The sequence below is a fragment of the Durio zibethinus genome, chromosome 22 (assembly GCF_047325235.1).
Source record: "Durio zibethinus cultivar Kanyao isolate XHJ-2024 chromosome 22, ASM4732523v1, whole genome shotgun sequence".
NCBI lineage: Eukaryota > Viridiplantae > Streptophyta > Magnoliopsida > Malvales > Malvaceae > Durio > Durio zibethinus.
This window is the reverse complement of record NC_143183.1, coordinates 5,354,295-5,373,721: the sequence shown is the minus strand read 5'-3', so window position 1 is coordinate 5,373,721 and position 19,427 is coordinate 5,354,295. Positions and strand designations below refer to the sequence as shown.

Here is a 19,427-nt window from a genome sequence, read left to right as displayed (position 1 = left end):
TTACTTTAGAACCTTGACAATACAAAATATTTAATTTCTATTAAAAATGTTTTAGTTGGATTATTTATTTGTAGAACATTTTTATTTAGATTTGTTTGAATAAGTTGACTGATAAATATTCGAGGAAATGTTATTTTAAAAATTGCTTCATTCATCTATTTTTAAGATTAATGGATATAATTATAATAAAATAAACATTCATAATTTTAATTTAATATAATAAAAGATCAAGGGATTCTTTATATTTGAGCTTTTTTTTTTTTATTAAGCCAAATTTATTTTAATATTCTTTTCCCTAGTTCTTACATATGGTGAGAGAAAACAAAGGGATGGAGGGCCATTTGTCTTTAATCTCACGACAAGTAACGGACGTTTGCTCGCTAATCTAGACGCTTTAAAACTCCCTTTGTCTAATGCAAGAATCTAATGGCAATGGAATACCCTGTTCTTTCACCTCAAGTTAAGGTCCTCCTCAATACATCAAGCCTCAGATCAAGGAAACAAGGCCGCCACTAAAAAGCAAACAGCCACTGTTTCTCAATTGTTTTTTATGCAGTTCTCAGAACTCTCTCCATTTTCCTTCCTGTTTCTGGCTGTTGTTTCGGGAATTTGCAGAGGAAAGAAGCCTGTCTAGAGAAAATGGAAAATCCCATCACTTCAAAGTGCTGCAACAATCAACCCTGGTTTGTGCTCCTTGTCTTTTCTGTTTTCTGTTTAGAGTTGCTTTGCTTTGATTACTCAGCTCTTACTGGTAGAAAAACTGGGGTCACTACTTTGGATAGCAATCATGAAAATGCAATCAGTACCCAAAATTCTCTATCCCATGATTTCACTGAAATTTCTAATGATAGCATTTCTCAACTGCCCGATAGCCCACCTGTCAATATTTTGGTGAACAGAACTGATGAGGCCAACAAAATGGCTGACAAAGAGGAAGAATTGAAAGTGGAAACTGAGGTGGATTCTTGTTTGGGAAGATATATATTTGTTCATGATCTTCCTAGTAGATTCAATAAGGATTTGGTTAAGAATTGTCGGTTGCTTACCAGGGGAACTGATAAAAACATGTGTCTATACTTAGAGAACTTGGGCTTTGGTCCTCAAATTGAAAACCCTGAAAATGTTTTGCTGAACAATAGCTGGTTTTTAACAAATCAATTCTTGTTAGAAGTCATGTTTTACAACAAGATGAAAATGTATGAATGTTTAACCAATGATTCATCTGTAGCATCAGCTGTATTTGTACCGTTTTATGCTGGTCTTGACATGAGCATGTATCTTTGGGGTTTCAACATTTCAGTTAGAGATTCTGCTTCCCTTGGTCTAGTTAAGTGGCTAGCAGAAAAGCCTGAGTGGAAAAGAATGTGGGGTAGAGATCACTTCTTAGTTGCTGGAAGGATTGCTTGGGATTTCAGGAGACAAACAGATAATGAATCCGATTGGGGCAGCAAGCTTAGGTTCTTGCCTGAATCCAAGAACATGTCAATGTTGTCAATAGAATCAAGCTCCTGGAACAATGATTATGCAATTCCATATCCAACATGTTTCCATCCTTCAAAGGACGGTGAGATTTTCCAGTGGCAGGATAGAATGAGAAGGCAAGAGCGGCGCTATCTCTTCACCTTTGCTGGTGCTCCTAGGCCTGAATATCAGAATTCCATCCGGGGCAAGATTATAGATCAATGCTTAGCTTCAAAGAATCAGTGCAAGTTGCTGGATTGTAATTATGGTGCAACAAATTGTGATAACCCGGTGAATGTAATGAGGTTTTTTCAGAGTTCAATCTTTTGCTTGCAGCCTCCAGGGGATTCATACACAAGAAGATCAATTTTCGACTCGATTTTGGCAGGGTGCATTCCAGTATTTTTCCATCCGGGTACGGCATATGCCCAATATAAATGGCATTTACCAAAGAATCATACTAAATACTCAGTGTATATACCCGTAAAGGATTTAAGCGAATGGAAAATCAACCTCAATGAAACATTACTCGGAATATCAGAAGACAAGATATTGGCTTTGAGAGAGGAGGTTATAAGGCTAATTCCAAGAGTAGTTTATGCAGATCCAAGGTCTAGACTAGAGACTCTTGAGGATGCATTTGATTTAGCAATTAAGGGTATTCTTGAGAGAATAGAAAGTGTTAGGAATATGATCAGAGAAGGGAAGGATCCTAGCGTTGGATTTGCAGATGGGGATGATTATAAGTACACATTTTCTCTTTATGGAAATGGCATTTGAATTTATTACAATAGGAATTCATCAGTATGTTGTTTATGGTTCAGCTCAAACAAACATAATGATATGTTTAATTCATTCCTTACAATCTCATATATATATATATATATATATATATATCTTTTGATCTCTTTTGTAGTCCTCTATCTCAATAGTTGTACTTGCGTGATAAGAATATAATAAATTTCTGAGTGATATCTGAAATTTGGTTTTGTTTGGGATTTTACTCACTCTCTCTTTCTTTTATAAACCAAAAAGGAGGAAAGAAAACTCTGAATCCTTCATCATCAGAAGCATTTTTCTAATTGCTGATCGTTTTTTCTTTTGCAATTGCTCCTGCTAAGAGGCTTATGGTTTAACAGCGTGTACAGAGGTACTAGATAACTGGGACCAGGAATCTGAGATCTATGCCCTCTTTGAGTTTAATTGGATAGTTTAGGGATTTCAAATGCTCAAATTAATCTCCCTTTCTCATTAATTTATTGTTGGGATGGAATCATTCTTGTTTCATTAGGCTTTGCACATTAGTTTAATTATGTTGATAATCATTCTTTGTATAGTGCATTAAGCTTTCCACACTCCACTTTTGACCAAAAGAACAGAAAAAAGTGTATTTGGAGGTTTGCCATTGTCAGTTGTCACCAAGAAAAAAAAGGGTATTTTATTATAATTTGTGTTAAAATATTTAAATATAAAACATATTTTTTAATTTTTTTAAAACTTATAAAAAGTGTTTACAAAAACTTTAATTCATATGATTTTTATATTTTATTAATATCATATATCCAAAATTACTGGATTTAATCCATAACATGCCGGTAGGGTGAAGTTCGGAAGATGACTTGAAGGTCCTGCCGACACTAGAAAGGGGCTTTGTCATGGTTGCATGTGAATGTGATAACTCTCTCGGGATTTTGACAGAAATTGTTAAAAAAAAAAGGAGGGGGGGGGGGGGGAGGACACGACAAGGTAGATTAAAGCGAGTCCCAAAGCCCCATGTCCTGCCTAAGATTGCGGTGTATCCTGGACGTGCTTTCTGGGGCTGATGGACCCATCAATAGTGAATTGGGAGTCACCAACTTCTAAGTGTTAGGAGTAACCAGTTTGTCCCGTAAGGGATTGACTGTATTATGTGAGAAAAAAAAAAGTTATTTGAAACTTTGATATTTTTATAAATTATTCATTAGATTTAATAATTTATTTATATATATTTTTTGATTTGAAAATTTTTGTTGTATAATAATCATTTTAAATTTTGATTATTTTAAAATCGAATTAAATCGAATCTCATAAAAAATTTTTTTTTTAATATTTATTTTTTTATTTATAAAATTCGAAATTAAAACTTTATTTAAAGGTAATCAAGCTTTTTACTACTTAGATCAACATATATTGATATAATTTATTTATATTTATCATATATATAAAGTTTTATTTATAGAAAATCAAACATAAAATCCTTTTATGTATGGAAGACAAAACGGTAGGCTGAATTAATAACCAAATTTGTAAACCTAAAATGGAATTTTTAACAAATTTTTATGGGGGAAATAAATAAATTTAAAAAATAACAATTTCGTAATTGTTAATGTGGATATGTACTACCTTCATTTATCTATCAAAATAATCAAAACATTAAATATGCAAAAATAAAAAATTAATAATTCAAATTTGATTAAAAAAACTGTTATTTTATTTTATTTTTCATCTCCAATTGTAAGAGTGTTGTTGACTTTTGCGATATTTGCAAAAGATTAAGCTCAATTTGCCAGTTTGATTGAAAAGAGCGTCCCAATTGGGCTGGATCCTTAATCTCACAGACCATAGCCCAACAGCCAGGCTACCACAAATAACCCATGCAAGAAACTGTAAAAGAAAATTTCATCTTCTCCGCTATCGTTGGTCTGTAACTCTGAAGTTTGTAGCAGGAACAGGGAATGGCAACCAACTCATGTTTTCAACTGTTTTCATCATCTAACGGTAAACCCAGTCTAGGGTTGGTGTTTCTGGACTCGTCAGAGCCGCCTCTGCCACCTCCTCCGCTCTCCATCGAAGTCCTTTCCTCGGAGATACCAATTTCCAAGCTCCAGTCTTTGATTTTTAAGTAAACGTACGTTTTTTGATTGCTTGGTTTTGACTTTGAAGTAGCCATCCTCTTCTGTTGCATGCACTGTCCAGCCTGTCAACTTGGATGGCCTTACTTTACTCAAAGCTGATTTTTTTATTTCTTAATCCGTTTATAAAAGAGAAAAAAAGAATGGATCTATTTTTTTGTAGCTTTAGAAATGAATAATAACCCTTAAAAATGCTCAAATATTTGTTATTTTTCATAAATGGGTGCTCTTGTGAGATTGATAGTAGTTGAAATTCTACAATGCTAAACTACATTTTGCCATTCTGTAAGGGGCGGGTGAGTACTAAAGAGGCTTTTGGATTGCCTAACTCGGATATAGTCCCTGGAATATGTGAAGGATTGTAACAATATTCTTCTTTTACCTTTTTATTAGAATTTATTTTTAGCTTCCACATTTGATTTTCCTGTTCATGATGAATGCATTTTGAGGATGCTTCAATGATTAAAACATGGTAATTATTGCTTTCTCATTTGTTTTTGTTTTGTGAGTTTAGGCGGACTTAAGCTACGGAAAGCTGTTCACTCTGAGGTTCAGAATGGCCACCTATCATTTGAGGGAAAGCTGAGTCTTTGAGTTGGGCTCCTAATTTTCAGGTAATTTTATATGGCTCAACAATACAAAAGCATGATTATACTTGACATACCTAGATATTGGCTTCACTTCTGGATTCCTATTTGTCACCCTAACGGATGTGATATATTGTTTGTGTTATTATTAGGGTTCCTAACAAAAGGGCATGTTGCTATGTGTGAACTGAATCTTTAAAAAATGCACAGGCAGAATAATTAAAAGCCTGCACAATTTCATAGGTTTTTACCACCCAACTCCTTGTTGATGCACTAACATGCTTGATTAGTTGAGACACTAAGGTTACTAGTGAATACCACATTGATGTTCAGGGAATTTTTTCTTTTCTACTGGTTTTATTTTATTGTTAACCTTCTGCATAAATCAATCCTAGCTTCCCCTTTATAACTATTGTTATTCAAATCTCTTGATTGTTTGAATGTTGCAAGTAGACTTATGTGATACTAGAGTAGCATATGAACTTTTGTCGTGCATTATTTACAGAACATGATTTCTAGTATACATGATATTCTATTTTGATTCTGGTTAGCTCTTTTCAACCAGGGGGATTTGATTGGGGAAGAAATTGCCATTGTCTCTCCAATAGATTTAACTTCTAATGAGAATGCCTTGAAATGGTGAATTTATATTTAGACAAATGTTCATAATATCTTGGCTTGTCTTTTCTTGCCACTACTTGCTGAGTTATTCTAATTGTTTTCAGCTTGGATGTGGTCACAAACTTCCTGGGATATATGCATGTCTTGAGGTAAATTCATTAATGCTTGATTATACTGTGTATTGGTAGTATATGCTGGATGATAATAATAATAATTATTATTATAACCAATGTCAGTTTAAATCATTGTAGTGGAAGGTTATCTCATCAATAGACTAAGCCAATCAAATGTTTGAAGTAGCTGAAGTTTGTTCTGTTTGTATGCAATACAATGGATGGCTCTTAGCTAAATGGTGATAGAAGGGAGTGCTAGGAAGGTAATAGTTTAGACCTTTCTTATCAGGGCTATGCTATAAATTCCACCTGGCAGGAAATTGAAGAATCATCCAACACCACAGCTGTAAAGTCTCTTATATGGTCTTGTTTGATTGAAGAATTGTGGCTTCCTGAACCAATATGCTTATTAGACTGGTCAAAATTTTGGAAGTGAAGAAATGAGTAAAAAAGGTATTCTGCTTTAACATCTGTATCTTCCTTTTGCATTTTGTTTTTGGCTGGTAGAACTTGTGGAACAAGTTGATATTGACCTTACAATTGCTTTGGGACAGCAACATTGGTACCCGTGGCCGTGGGACATGTACTTAAAAAGTGTTAATGGTAACAAAAACACAGAATTGAAAGATTTCGAAGAATAAATTTAGATACTACTATTATTATCTCTGCGTATTGTCAAAGTTTTACATGTGTGCAAGCTGGCTTTCACTTTTATCTACTCAAATAATGATTGACAAGTTAATTATTAGTGATGGTTAGTATGGTATGTTCTAACCCTGTATCAGTTTGCGGCTTCTTTCTTCTTTTTTTTTTTTTTTGGGTATTTGAGGTTGCCAAGGATTGATCTTTGGTTACTGAAATTAGGAGTTAAGCACTCTACCAACATACCGACGACTGTTGGCTTCTTTCTTTCTTTCTTTTCATTTTCTGCCCATTGCAACTTTTTGTTTTCCTAGGCCTTTTCCTTTCTGATGCTGAGACAACTTTAAGTGCTTCTTCCCCTAATTCAATTATAAAATGGAAGTTTGAGTTTGCTCCCCAGTAACTGGTCTTACCCTAACTCATGCACTCTTTTTATTTCAACTATAGAACTTTGCTTGGCTTTGTTGCCTACAGGTGATATTCTTCACCCAATAAGCCTTGCATGCGTACCAACTTTACTTTCTTATTGCAGTAATAGTGTATATGCTTGACTGAGCTACGGTAAGGTTTTTTATAGATTTTTGACATTTTTTTCCTCAGTAAAGGAATGCCCCTTTCTTAATTAACACTATAAATCTGACATTTTGAGAATATACAAGGTACATAAAATTGAAGAGAAAACTCAACAGGTAGGTCAGCTGATAATTATAGTTTCTCTCCTTTTTAATTTATAGAGTTAGAAATATTACTTTGATATTATCAAATACTTTTTATGGAATTTGTTATAATTTTGAACTTTAGTCACTCAAACAAGTCATGGACTGGACAAACATATAAATTGATGAGTAGCTGCCTTGTCTAATGATGCTTGCTGCTATACTTAGGATCTGAAATTGCTTTCCTTTATGATTTCATTGTCTGATTAGCAATGTGGAGTTTTGGGTGGCTATGCTACCATTTTCCATTAAATTGGAACATAAGAAACTTATAGAGCTTAAGAATGATAAATTGGTAACAGCAGAAAGAAGGGACTTTTTTTTATTGGTATTTGATGCTGCCAGGGTTTAATCTCAGATCATTGGAACTAAGAGTCCAGCACTCTACCAACACATCATATGACTGTTGTTGAAGATGGGACTTTAATAATTTAAGAATGGTGATAAACACTATTCATGTTGACAAAATATGTTAAAAAAATCTTGTAAAAACTTGAGTATAGTTGGAAATTGTACTCTATTAAAATTCCTTGGCCTTATTACTTGTAGAGGAAAATTTCAGGTATTAGTTTTTTTATCTACTTTTCCTTGTTTACTATCTGGAATGGAAAAATCAGATCAGCAATAAGCAGAAAACAAATATGAACCTTTAGAACATTGAGACTATGAAATTGAGAAAAATACAGCTTTGGATCAGGAATCAAACCTACATCAATAGTATTTGGAGCACCCTCGGTCATAAGGATTGGATGGTTGGGGGAGACAACCTTCAGTTTTACTATAAGCTTCACCACTAGAGCCACCATTGCAAACTGGTTTGGTCTCTTTTCAGTGCACCACTTCTTCTGTTCAAGAAACCTTCTGCTTATTTCTGATTCTATTAGCACCTCATTTGCTTTACTGATCCATTGCATGGCATAAATGCATTGCTGACGGACAATGAACTGTTGCTGAGGCAAAGTAAGCTAAAGAATAGAAGGACGAAGAACAAATGAAGAGATTTCATGATGTTCAATTTTGCTTTTGGTTGCCATTGGTTTTAAGTTATTGAGCACTTTATAGATTATTATCAGGGAGCATTTTCTTTTCTGAAAAGGCGATACTGCATTAGGGATAAGCCGAGGGACCGTGATGTATTTTGCACATTCAGATGGGACAATTGTGATCTCACTAGTTTGGAAAAGGAAATCAAGTGATTGGCAATCTTTTTATCTTCATAAAAGAAAAAAAAAAGGATAGGACTAGATCAGAATTCTTAGACCTTTAATTTTTTACTTGAGATTATCAAGAATGATTATTAAGAATTCAATCGTGATTATTAAAATTTAAAGTTCAGTATTTTATCTTTAGATGACACGACTGTTGATATTTTTCCTGTGTTACTTCAACTCTTTATTTTTTGCTCATGTACTATTTAAAAAAAAAAACATTGAGTGCATCATGAATGACACATATCCATATCCGACAATTATGCTTAAGTTCGGACACATCCATATCCAAGAATTAGTCTCAAATTGGAGCAATTAATATAGGGTAAAACTATTGGTATAAACAGAAAATTGCCAAAAGATTTGTATTAAAATAGTAGTGGTTGATTATAAGCTAGGGTGGGGTTAAGTAACAAAGGTTAAAATTTATTGCGAAAAGGAACATATGACCAAAGTCATGATTTCATAACATTGTGGCTCCAAATATTTAATGAAGCATATCCCATACGGATTACGGATTGGTTGGCGGCCGCAAATCGGGAAATCCATGATTTTAGGCTTTTTTTTTTATAGAATTTATGAAATTGGGCAGGTACCATTCTATGTCCTTTTTCAGACAAACGAAAATGGTTTAAGAATATATTGGCAGTGGTCTTCTTTTTTTTTTTTTTTTTTTTTCTTAAAAGAAAAAGATGAGGAAAAAAAAATCAAATATCTATTTTCTATAGGCAGCAGGAAATTCACTACACAGTAGGTAATGATGCTAAAATTCCATCACTTTTGCATGCATCAATGATGAATGTAAGGAACTTCATAATTGGTTTTATGAATTCTGTGGGAAAAAAACAACAATAATCACAATCTTTTTAAGCAACAGAGACCAAAATTTTATTGGAACTAAGAAAAACCACAAATTCAAAGTACTACATTGTTATTACTGTTGATCATATTGGATTAATGAAGGTTCATTGTCTGCATCTGTAAATCTTGGAGCAACCTCTAGTATATCGATTTGACGATGGAGGTAGACAGCTGTAACGCTCACCTCCAGAGCCACCACATGCTGGTAAATCACGCCTGATAGCTCCATAACTGATTTTATTAGCTTGGAGAATTCTTCGACTTGACTCGGACTCCATTTGAAGTTCTTCATCAATGTCACCACATTCTACCATTGAACCCTTACATTGTCTGTTACCTGTAGCAGCAGCAGCAGCAGCAGCAGCAGCAGCAGCAGCCACTCTGTAATGGGGGCTAGTGAGTTCTTGAAGCAGCAGCACCATTAGTAGTGGTGCTAGTAAACAAGACATGGAATAAATCTCCTTCCATTTTCGTTTCATTTTTTTTGGTTGGAGGGGTTGGGGGTGAAAATAAATTCTCTTTCAAGCAAGGGTTTCAGCTTTTGTAGACAATTCCAATTCTATGTTGAAATCACTTTAATCATTATTGGAGTGATTCTCGATCACATCAGTGTCTGGTCTTGGTTCACTTGTTTGCTTCTGTATTGTGAATATCTTTTTTTTTTTTTTTTATCTAATCTGTTGTGACCAATGGCATGCAAGTGGCCGTATCTGACACTGACTTTTAACATATCACCCCTAAAAATCAATTTGGATTCGAACTTTGCCAAATGATTTTGAGCTTTGAAATTTGAGATTTTCCATCAAGTAGGCATTCACAAGCAAAACCGTGTCATTGGATTGATGGATTTTCGAAGAAATTAATGGGGAGGCTTATAATTGAGGATCTACACTGTTTGATTCACGTGAGTTTCTGAAAAAAATATAAAATTGCTCTCAGAAGCTAAAAAACAGATCAGTCTCAATGATAGAGATGTCATTTTCTTTTTGTTATGCTTCAACTTACAAATCTAAAGGTGGAAACGAACTCTGTGTACTGTTCTCCAAAAGCCTTATTTCAAACAAAATGTAGCTGGAACAAATAACTTATTATGATCAAGAGCAGAGGCTTTTCAACTTGTTCAGATTATTAGGCTGTTGAACAGTTTTAACCAAAGTTGTTAATATCCTATAGGATAACGTTTTGATTTTTTTTTTTTAAATATAATATATATCGATATCAGTTATTTTATAATATTATTTTAGATTTTTTGATTTAGTATAAATATACTTATAAACATATATAAAATTATATATTATAATAAATATGTAATATATTCAAAAATCAAATAAATAAGTTTAAAAGTATAAGAAATAATATCATAAAATTTTTATGATATTTTTAAATATTTAATTTGATCATACAATATTTAAATAAGTATTTTTATATAAATATTAAGATAAAAATAAAAAGATGAAAAAATTAATCACAACATTACGATTGTTAAACTTTATAAAAAGAGTATAATTGTTTTTTAAATACTTATTATAAACTTTGGTTTAAAAACTTAAAATAAAAAATAAAGAAACTCAAGTTTTACGAGTTATTTTATCAATGAATTTTATTTTTATTAGGTTAAAAATAATTAAATAACAAAAACCAAGTTAAAAATTATAAAATATATTTCATATTTACGTACTGATCGAAACATGCTATTTTCTGAAATTCACCAAAACAGGCCGAAACTAACGAAAAAATCAGTACCACCCGATACCAAACCCAGTACGAAAAATCATCCTTAGATGTATCGTATTTTATATAACTATAGTGTACTGGCCTGTATGACTAATACTTAAACGAAATTAACAACTATGATTTAAACTTTTCGTTCAGGTTCTGTCATTTATGTCATGAAATTGAGTTGCGGATTGGGTGATAAAAGAGATTAAATCTTCAGTTCAATCCATTTGATTTATCTTTGAAGTCTTATGTAATTTTATTCTTAATTTTGATTGTTAAATGATGTTTCTAGAAAAAAAAAAAAAACATTGGCTTTTCTTATATCAAAACAAATCCTAATAACTTACCTTAAAGTTAGACCTAATAATTTTAAGGATTTATATTAGATGTAATATCAATATCTAGATTTTATATACTATCAGTGAGTTGGATTATGCTATCTCATTAATGAAATGATTAAATTATGCCACTTCATTAATGAGTAAGTTTTTAAAAAATATTAATTTTTGTATATATTTATTTTAAGGATTGATATTTATTCATTAATGAGGTGACATTATCTTATTTATTGACAGTATATAAAGTCTATACATTAACAGTGTATCAAATATAAATTCTAATTTAAAATAAGATATCATGACTTGATATGAAAACAATATGAAAAAAGATATGAAAACCTAAAAATTTAATAAAATTCATATGTGGGTTTGATGAAAATAAAAAAAAATGTTCTGTTAGAATTATCATATGATAATTTTCTATTAAATATGAAATAGATAAACGCAAAGATACAAATTAGCAAGCATACTTAAAGCTAAAGTTAATTTATCTTAAGATAAAGCTTAGAATGCTTTAAATATAGGATTTGCTTTGGTAGTGAACTTGGGACTAGAAAATTGCAATATGAAGTTTAAAATTTTTTTACTACAACTAGGTGGATGCGGGCACTTTGCTATAAATCAAAATTTTTTTTGTTTTGTCATCAATATTTATTGTTTTAAAAAAAATTACTAAATTTTAGAAAAAGGAAAAAAATAAAAGGTACAAAAAAACCTAAATGGAAATAATACGTGAACATATAAATTGGCCTATTATTTTTATAAAATATATTTTATAAAAAATAAAATTTATTTATTTTTTTATGTGTGGTACCCACTAAATTTTAAGCTTTCAACAAAAAAAATCAATGAATGCATATATATACATATATATATATATATATATAACAACAACAACAAAATGTTGTATGAAAATCAAATAAGAGAATCAAGTTAGGTTATAGTTTGAATCTTTTTGCTCTATTTATTTCTATCAACAACTACTTTTTCATCTAGTTTCTTAACCATCATATTATTTTTTATTACTTACATCCATATCTTTCATGGTTTACCTCTAGATGTTTTGATATCTCATCGATCTAGAGACTAAATTCTCCTAACTAGTGCACAGCTAGGCCTATGTTTTACATGTTTAAATAATCGTAAACGGCCTTCTCTTATCTTCTTTTCAATTTGGACTACCTTTATTTTTTTTGAATCTTTTTATTTTTTATTTTGCTTCTTCTAATCTTACCACACATCAATTTTAGCATTCTTATCTTCGCTACATTCATTTTCTTCTCATGTTATTTTTTAATAGTCCAACACTCAGTTTCATATAGTAATGCAGGTCTTACAATTGTTTTATATAGCTTCACTTTTAACTTTAAAGGCATGTTATGATCACACAACACATCAACGTACCTCGTCACCTTGCCCATTTTACTTGAATCCTATGTTTGACATCTACTTCTATCTTAATATCACTCCGAATAATTGATTCTAAATATTAAGATTGGTTACTCTTTGGTACTCCCTCACCATCCAACTTAATCACACTAGTATCCATTTTCTCGTGACTACTAAACTTGCATTCCATATATTCAATTTAAGATCTATTCAATTTAAAACCTCGAAACTCCAATGTATTCTCCCATAATTCTAATTTCATATTAACGGCATCACAAGTTTTAATAACTAAGACTGTATCGTCGATAAATAACATACATAATGGTACCTTATCTTGGATGCATCCAATGGGCTTATCCTTAACTAATGCAAAAAGGAAAGGATTTAGTGCTAAGCCTTGATGTAATCCAAAGGTAATAAGGAAGTTATATGTCATGCCCTCAATCGTCCTCACATTTATTACCACTCATTTATATATATTTATAGCTATGTTGATGTACCTTAAAGGGATTTCTTTCTTCATTAAGGCTCACTAAAGCACCTATTGATGAACTCTATCGTATGTTTTTTCTAAGTTGATAAATGCTATATGTAGATCTTTCTTTCTCACCCAAAAACCCTTCAATAAAAGCCTTAAAAGGTGAATCACCTTTGTTATGGAGCATCCTACTATAAACCCAAATTGGTTTTTGAAAATAATGACTTTGCATCGTAACTTACATTCAATTACTCTTTCCTTAAGTTTCATAGTATGACTCATATATTTTATACCTTGATAGTTCGAATAATCTTGTACATCACCTTTATTCTTGTATAAAAGCACTAGAGTGCTTTTTTTTCATTCTTTTAGCATCTTTTGGGTACAATAAATTTTGTTGAAAAGATCCATTAATCATCTTATCCCTATTTCACCTAAGCATTTCAAAACTTCATCAAAATTTCATCTGATCCTATGGCTTTCTTTAATCTCATCATTCTCAAAGCCTTTTTAATCTCGTAGCTTTTAATATTACACTTAAATACATGATTTACATTTTGAAAAGGTATGTTCGGCTCGCAACCTCAAATCATCACTTAAAAAATATTCAAACCCTAAAAGCCTCGACCTAAACCTATACACAAAACCATCATAAAATTTTAAGAATTCCTATGAAAATCTCATATGAAGTAATTTATTCTTGAATGTTGTTTAAAGGACAAGTTATTTAGAAAATTTTATTTCATTAAGTTTTTCATACAAGTCCTTAACCTAAAATAATAACGGGATTAAACAAAAGAGTAAAAAAAAAAAAACCACTAAAAATGAAACTTTAAATATAAATAGTTGCATTTAAATCCTGCCTAGATGTTGGAGAGTTGGGTAGTCTCGTTATATATAAATGACCAACTTCAAAATTGCATTTCAACATCATAAATAGCAGTTATTGGTATACATGCATCTATTCATTATTATTTGTACTCGTTTCATTTGTTTATACCTTTAAGTATCATTTGCTAACTAATTGTATAATCATTAGTTTTTTTTGCATAAAAATATGTTTTTTTTAAATGTAGCTTAAAAATGATGAATCATAAAATCAAACAAAAAATAATATTATGAGGGAAATAATTTTTGGTACTTTGCCTAGATGTTAGAGAGTTACCAACAATTATCTTTTGCAAAGAATGTTATTTTTATTTTTAAGGAATGTTATAATAAATCTTAAGCAAAAAGAATTATCTTTAAATTCTGCTTACATGTTGAAAGATTTTAAGATAATTTTTTAACTTAAAGATTTTTTGCAATATTCCTAAATAAAGGAATAATAAAATTGATTTTATTTTTCAAAAAATAAAAGGAATTATTATTAAATTTCAAACCGAAACCATTTTATCTAACCCCAAAGATAAGGCATGATCAATTGGCACCAATTTTCATGGGTGTTGTGGGGATACTAATCATTTTTCATGTGTAACCAACTCCTGAACCTAATTTATTTTTGTAGATCGAAAATTATTTGTTTGATAAACTTTAAACTCATTTTTATTGTTTTATTAAAAAGATAAATTTTTAGGTGGCTAATCGCACCTAACAAAAAAATTTGGTGGTAACTCCATTTTTTTTTTCTCGATTTTAATATTTTTTGTCTAACGATCTCAAAACTATTATGACAGTGTGACCACACTCACACGATATAACATTGCAATCCTTCAAACTATTTATATTCTTTTTCCTCGTAAAAAAGAAATTAATTTGACTAGTATTTGATCCACTCTTAAATGTCACCAAGTGTGAATCCTTTTTCATAAAACACATGTTTAATATCGTTAGGTCAAATGCAATAGCAAATTCTAGGATAGTATTTCCAATTTCGTTTCTATCTCCAAAGCCATATCCCCCATGTACCCTTTCAAAGTCATTACCATCCTTGCCTAATTGGCCATTCATATATCCTCTAGTAAATAAATTTTCCTAGCATGATATAGCTCGCATTGTCTCATCTAAATTTTTTCAAAATTTTTGCTTACTCTCTTAATCCAAACCTATTTGTAGGGCATAGACACTAATGACATTAATGGTTTCCACTTATATATATAATTAAATATATAATAAAGTATATACTTTTATATATATCATAAGGTAATTTGGGGCAGAGCATCATAAATCCTTTTTTACTAAAATTGACTCGAATTAATCCAATATCAAATTTTTTTTAAAAAAATGCCCATACCATTAAGAGGGATAGACATTTGTTGAATAATGATTGTTTTATCATCATTATCAACTGATTTATTTTATTATAAATTGATTTAATTAAAATTTTTTTTAGAAAAAATTAAAAATACAAAAGGAAATAAATACATAGATGTGCTACGTGGACATTATTTTCTTACTAAATTTATCTAATTAAAAATAATAAATGAAAAAAAGGCAAAAGAAAAAAAATTTTTTTTTTTAAAAAGTCTTTTATCAGATTGGGTTGAGTTAAAACTTATTATATATGAATTATTTTACCTATCCATCGACTACTTTTATTGTAAAATTTATGTAATTAAAAAATAACATGAAAGTAAAAAAAACCAAATTGGGATGGTAGGTGAACACATTAATTGATATTTTTTTACAAATTTATCTAAATAAAAAATAAAAAATTATGAAAATGAAAAAATAGTAAAAGGTTTAAAAAATATATAAAGTGTTACGTCGACATTTTGAATAATGATTAAATAAAAGTTAAAATGAAAAAAAAAAAAAATATATATATATATAATGATAGATGAATGGATAGATAGATTACATTTTAATTTTGTATAAATATAGCATTTTTTTAAAAATAAGATATTAAATAATAACTATTAATATAATACATATATATATAATTTTTTTAAAAAATATATATTTTTATATATACATTAAAATGAGTCAAGACAGGTCATCCTAAGCACGCTTATCCCCCTATCTTGTTTCTCATAAAAAAACTCCATTCTTTTCAATTCAATCATGATTTGAAATAAAGTTGACCCTTATCAAATCATGATAGATTGAAACCTATTAGATATGAATTGTTTTAGCATCTCTATCAATCGACATCTTTTGTTATAAAAGTTATCTAATAAAAAAAATATAAAAAGCAAAAGAGAAAAGCTAAATGAAAGTGTGGACATCTTAATTGACCTTATTTTTCACAAAATTAATTTAATAATAAGGCATAAAAAAAAAAACAAAAAACAAAATGAAAAAAAAAGCTCTTTAGGGTATTAGCTGGATATCTCAATTAAGTTTAAAATATTTTTAAAACTAAAATATTTACATAAATATAAACTTAAATAGATAATAAAATATATACTTTTATATACTCCATGGGCAAGGTTGGCAACAGGTTGGATTGGGGTGGGTTTTTGCTCGCCTCAAACCCGACTTGACTCGAAATTTTTTTTATTTTTTTCATACTTGACGCCGACCCAACCCGAAATTAATAAAATATTATTTTTTAAATATAAATATTTAAATATATAATTATATAAATATATATAAATAAAAATTAAATAAATAATTAAAAAATTAATTTTTATATAAATATAGGGTCAGGTCAGGTTGAGTTTGCTTTAAACACGAACTCAACTCTTTCTTAGCAATACCCGACCCGAATCGACCCAAAACTTGATTAAAAAGAAAAAAAATCGACCCTAAGAGGTCGGGTCGGGTTGAAACCTGCCGGGGACGGATTGAGTTACCGATCTTATTCATGGGATGGATTGAGACAAAGCATCCAAAATCCAATTTTTACTCATCCTCGTTTTCTATAAAAAAAACTGACCTAGCTTGATACAATATTAATTTTAACAAAAACGTCTGTTTCAATTGAAATATATCAAAATCTATCATATACTAATTGTTTTTTCATCCTTATCAAACAACTCATTTTGTTGTAATAATGATTTAATTATAAAGCCCAACAAATGAAAAAACAAAAGAAAATATACACATAGGGGTAATACATGGACTCCTACATTAATATTTTTGTTAAAAATTTTATCTAACAAAAAAAAGTAAATAAAAAAGTAAAATTTAAAAAAAAAAAAAAACAAAATGTCACCTCCAATCATATTGAAACTCATTGGATGTGAATTATTTTGTCATTTCTATCTGTCAACTCTTTTTATTGCAAAAATTATGTAATTCAAAAATTAAAAGGAAAAAAAATTGGGATACCCTAAGAGCACTTTCATTGGGTACTTTTACAAAATTTTGAAAATTAAAAAAAAAAAATAGTTGAAAAAGAAAGGAAAAAAAGGCAGAAAAAAAAAAAAAGAAAGAAATATAAAGTGTGACATTAACACCTTGAATGAAGATGAAACAAAAGTGAAAAAAAGTAGAATTCATATAATAGATAGATGGATTATATCTTAATTATTTATAAATATATTATTTTTATTAAATTAAGATATTAAATAATTAATAATTAATATATAAATATAAAATTAAAAATTAAAATTAATTATATATATATTTAAGGAAATATAGAAGATCTTAAATTCCTCTTCAATTGGACCTCAATTTTAAAAAAAGAAAACCTTTGACCTAATATTGAATTTTTTAAAAGAACCTCATTTATTGGATTGGGATATTGAAACTCATATAAATAGTTTTGTCATTTATATGATTAAATATAAAAATAGTTCATGTACTAAACATTTACTGTCAGTTTGGTACCTAAAGAAATAAAAATTGTTAGTTTAGTGCTTGAACTTTTATTTTGTTGTCCATTTTGGTAATTCGAACTAACGTCTTTAGTTAACTTGTTAACGTGACATAAACATCCAATAAAATTTGATAAGTGTCAAAAAGTCCAATCAATGTCATATCATCAATTGCCATGTCAGCATTAAAAGAAACTTTTAAAATATTTTAAAATTCAAAAAAATCTAAAGAATGTTTTAAAAAATATGAAATATTTTTTAAAAATTATAAAAAGTTGAAAATTGAAATATTTTTAGAAATTTTTTAAAATCCAAAATAAGATTCACAAAAGTTGTAAAAAATTGAAAACAAAAAAAATCTAAAATATATTTTTTAAAAAATTTTGAAAATTAAAAAAATAAAATTTTTTTTTAAATCTGAAAATTTATTAAAAAATTCTTAAATATTTTCAAAATTTCTTGAAAATTTAAAAATGTAATATTCTATAAAATTATTAAAAGAAACTTAAAAATTTAATAAAAATTAAAAAAATTAAAAAAATGAAAAAAGCATAAAATATATAAAAAATAAAAATTGAAAGATTAAAAAGGGAGAGTATTTTTAAAATTTTAAAAAAAATTTAAAATTTTTAGATTTTTTTATAAAAAATTTAGATTTTTTGTTTTCAATTTTTTAAGTTTTAGTGATTTTTTTTATTTTTAAGGAAATTTTATTTTTATTAACATTTTCATTTTTTTATGAATTTGTTAGATTTTTATTAAAATCTTGAGATTTTTCAAAATTTTTTTGTTTTTTAAATTTTTTAAGTTTTAAAAAATATTTAGGGTTTTAAAAGTTTTTAATAAAATTTTAAATATTTCATATTTTTTAAAAAAATTTTTAGATTTTTTTAAAATTTTTTTGAAATTTTGTTTTAATACTAATATAGCAATTTATGATGTGGTGCTAACTGAACTTTTTGACATGTGTTAACGTCTTATTGAATGTTCATGCCACATCAACAAGTTAATTAGCAGTGTTAGTATCCTGTAAGAAAGTTGGTATATCAAATTAAAAATTTTATTTTTTTGGGTAAAAAATTGATAGAAAATATATAGGACAAGTGCCATTTTTTTATTTAATTGTCATCTATATATCTATTGCATTTTCCTTCCAAAATTTATTTAATTAAAAAAGTTATAAAACTTAAAAAAAATGAAATGACAAGAAAAAAAAGGAAAAAAAATGAAGACAAAAGAAAATGACAAGTGGATTAATATAATGCATATAAAATTAAGATATTAAATAGTAATTTTATTAATATAATACATATACATATACATATATATATACATATATATATAATGAGTGTTTTTTTTTTTTTGGCAAAATAGAGACCTTCATTGGATTTTTTCACAAAATTTTCAAAATTAAAAATTTTTAAAAAATAAAATAATTGAAAAAAAGAAAAAAAAGAAACAAACATAATGCATCACGTTGACACTTTGAATGAGAATAAAACAAAATCAAAATGAGTAGAATTTATATAACGGATAAATAGATTATATCTTAATTATTTATAAATATAGTGTATATATTAAAGTAAGATATTAAATAATAAATAATTAATATAATATATATAAATACAAAATAAAATAAACAATTAAAAATAATCATATATATACTCAAGATATAATAAAAAATTCTAAAATCGCCTTCG

At 28.7% G+C, this 19,427-nt stretch overlaps 1 protein-coding gene, 1 long non-coding RNA gene and 2 pseudogenes across 4 annotated transcripts; 2 read left to right on the top strand and 2 right to left on the bottom strand.

Annotated features, from left to right (window-relative positions):
- The first annotated feature begins 348 nt into the window (after positions 1 to 348).
- On the top strand, positions 349 to 2,326 carry LOC111307828 (putative xyloglucan galactosyltransferase GT14). Its single transcript, XM_022906097.2, has one exon. The coding sequence runs from the start codon at positions 640 to 642 to the stop codon at positions 2,239 to 2,241; it is 1,602 nt and encodes a 533-aa protein (XP_022761832.2). The 5' UTR covers positions 349 to 639; the 3' UTR covers positions 2,242 to 2,326.
- A 1,615-nt stretch (positions 2,327 to 3,941) lies between these two features.
- LOC111307829 (uncharacterized) lies at positions 3,942 to 6,335 on the top strand. Of its 3 annotated transcripts, none has more exons than XR_016332047.1 (3): positions 3,980 to 4,348; positions 4,867 to 5,578; positions 5,665 to 6,335. It is a non-coding gene; the product is annotated as an uncharacterized LOC111307829 (long non-coding RNA). The 3 variants fall into 3 exon arrangements; XR_002692206.2 differs by having other exon boundaries at positions 3,989 to 4,348; positions 4,867 to 4,966; positions 5,505 to 6,335; XR_016332046.1 differs by having other exon boundaries at positions 3,942 to 4,348; positions 4,867 to 6,335.
- A 1,389-nt stretch (positions 6,336 to 7,724) lies between these two features.
- On the bottom strand, positions 7,725 to 8,080 carry LOC149512505 (protein RALF-like 32; annotated as a pseudogene).
- A 1,124-nt stretch (positions 8,081 to 9,204) lies between these two features.
- Positions 9,205 to 9,522, bottom strand: LOC111307055 (protein RALF-like 32 pseudogene; annotated as a pseudogene).
- Between the last annotated feature and the right edge of the window lie 9,905 nt (positions 9,523 to 19,427).

Excerpts from the sequence above, each read along its gene's own strand:
- LOC111307828 (XM_022906097.2), top strand. The coding sequence starts at position 640 with ATGGAAAATCCCATCACTTCAAAGTGCTGCAACAATCAACCCTGGTTT.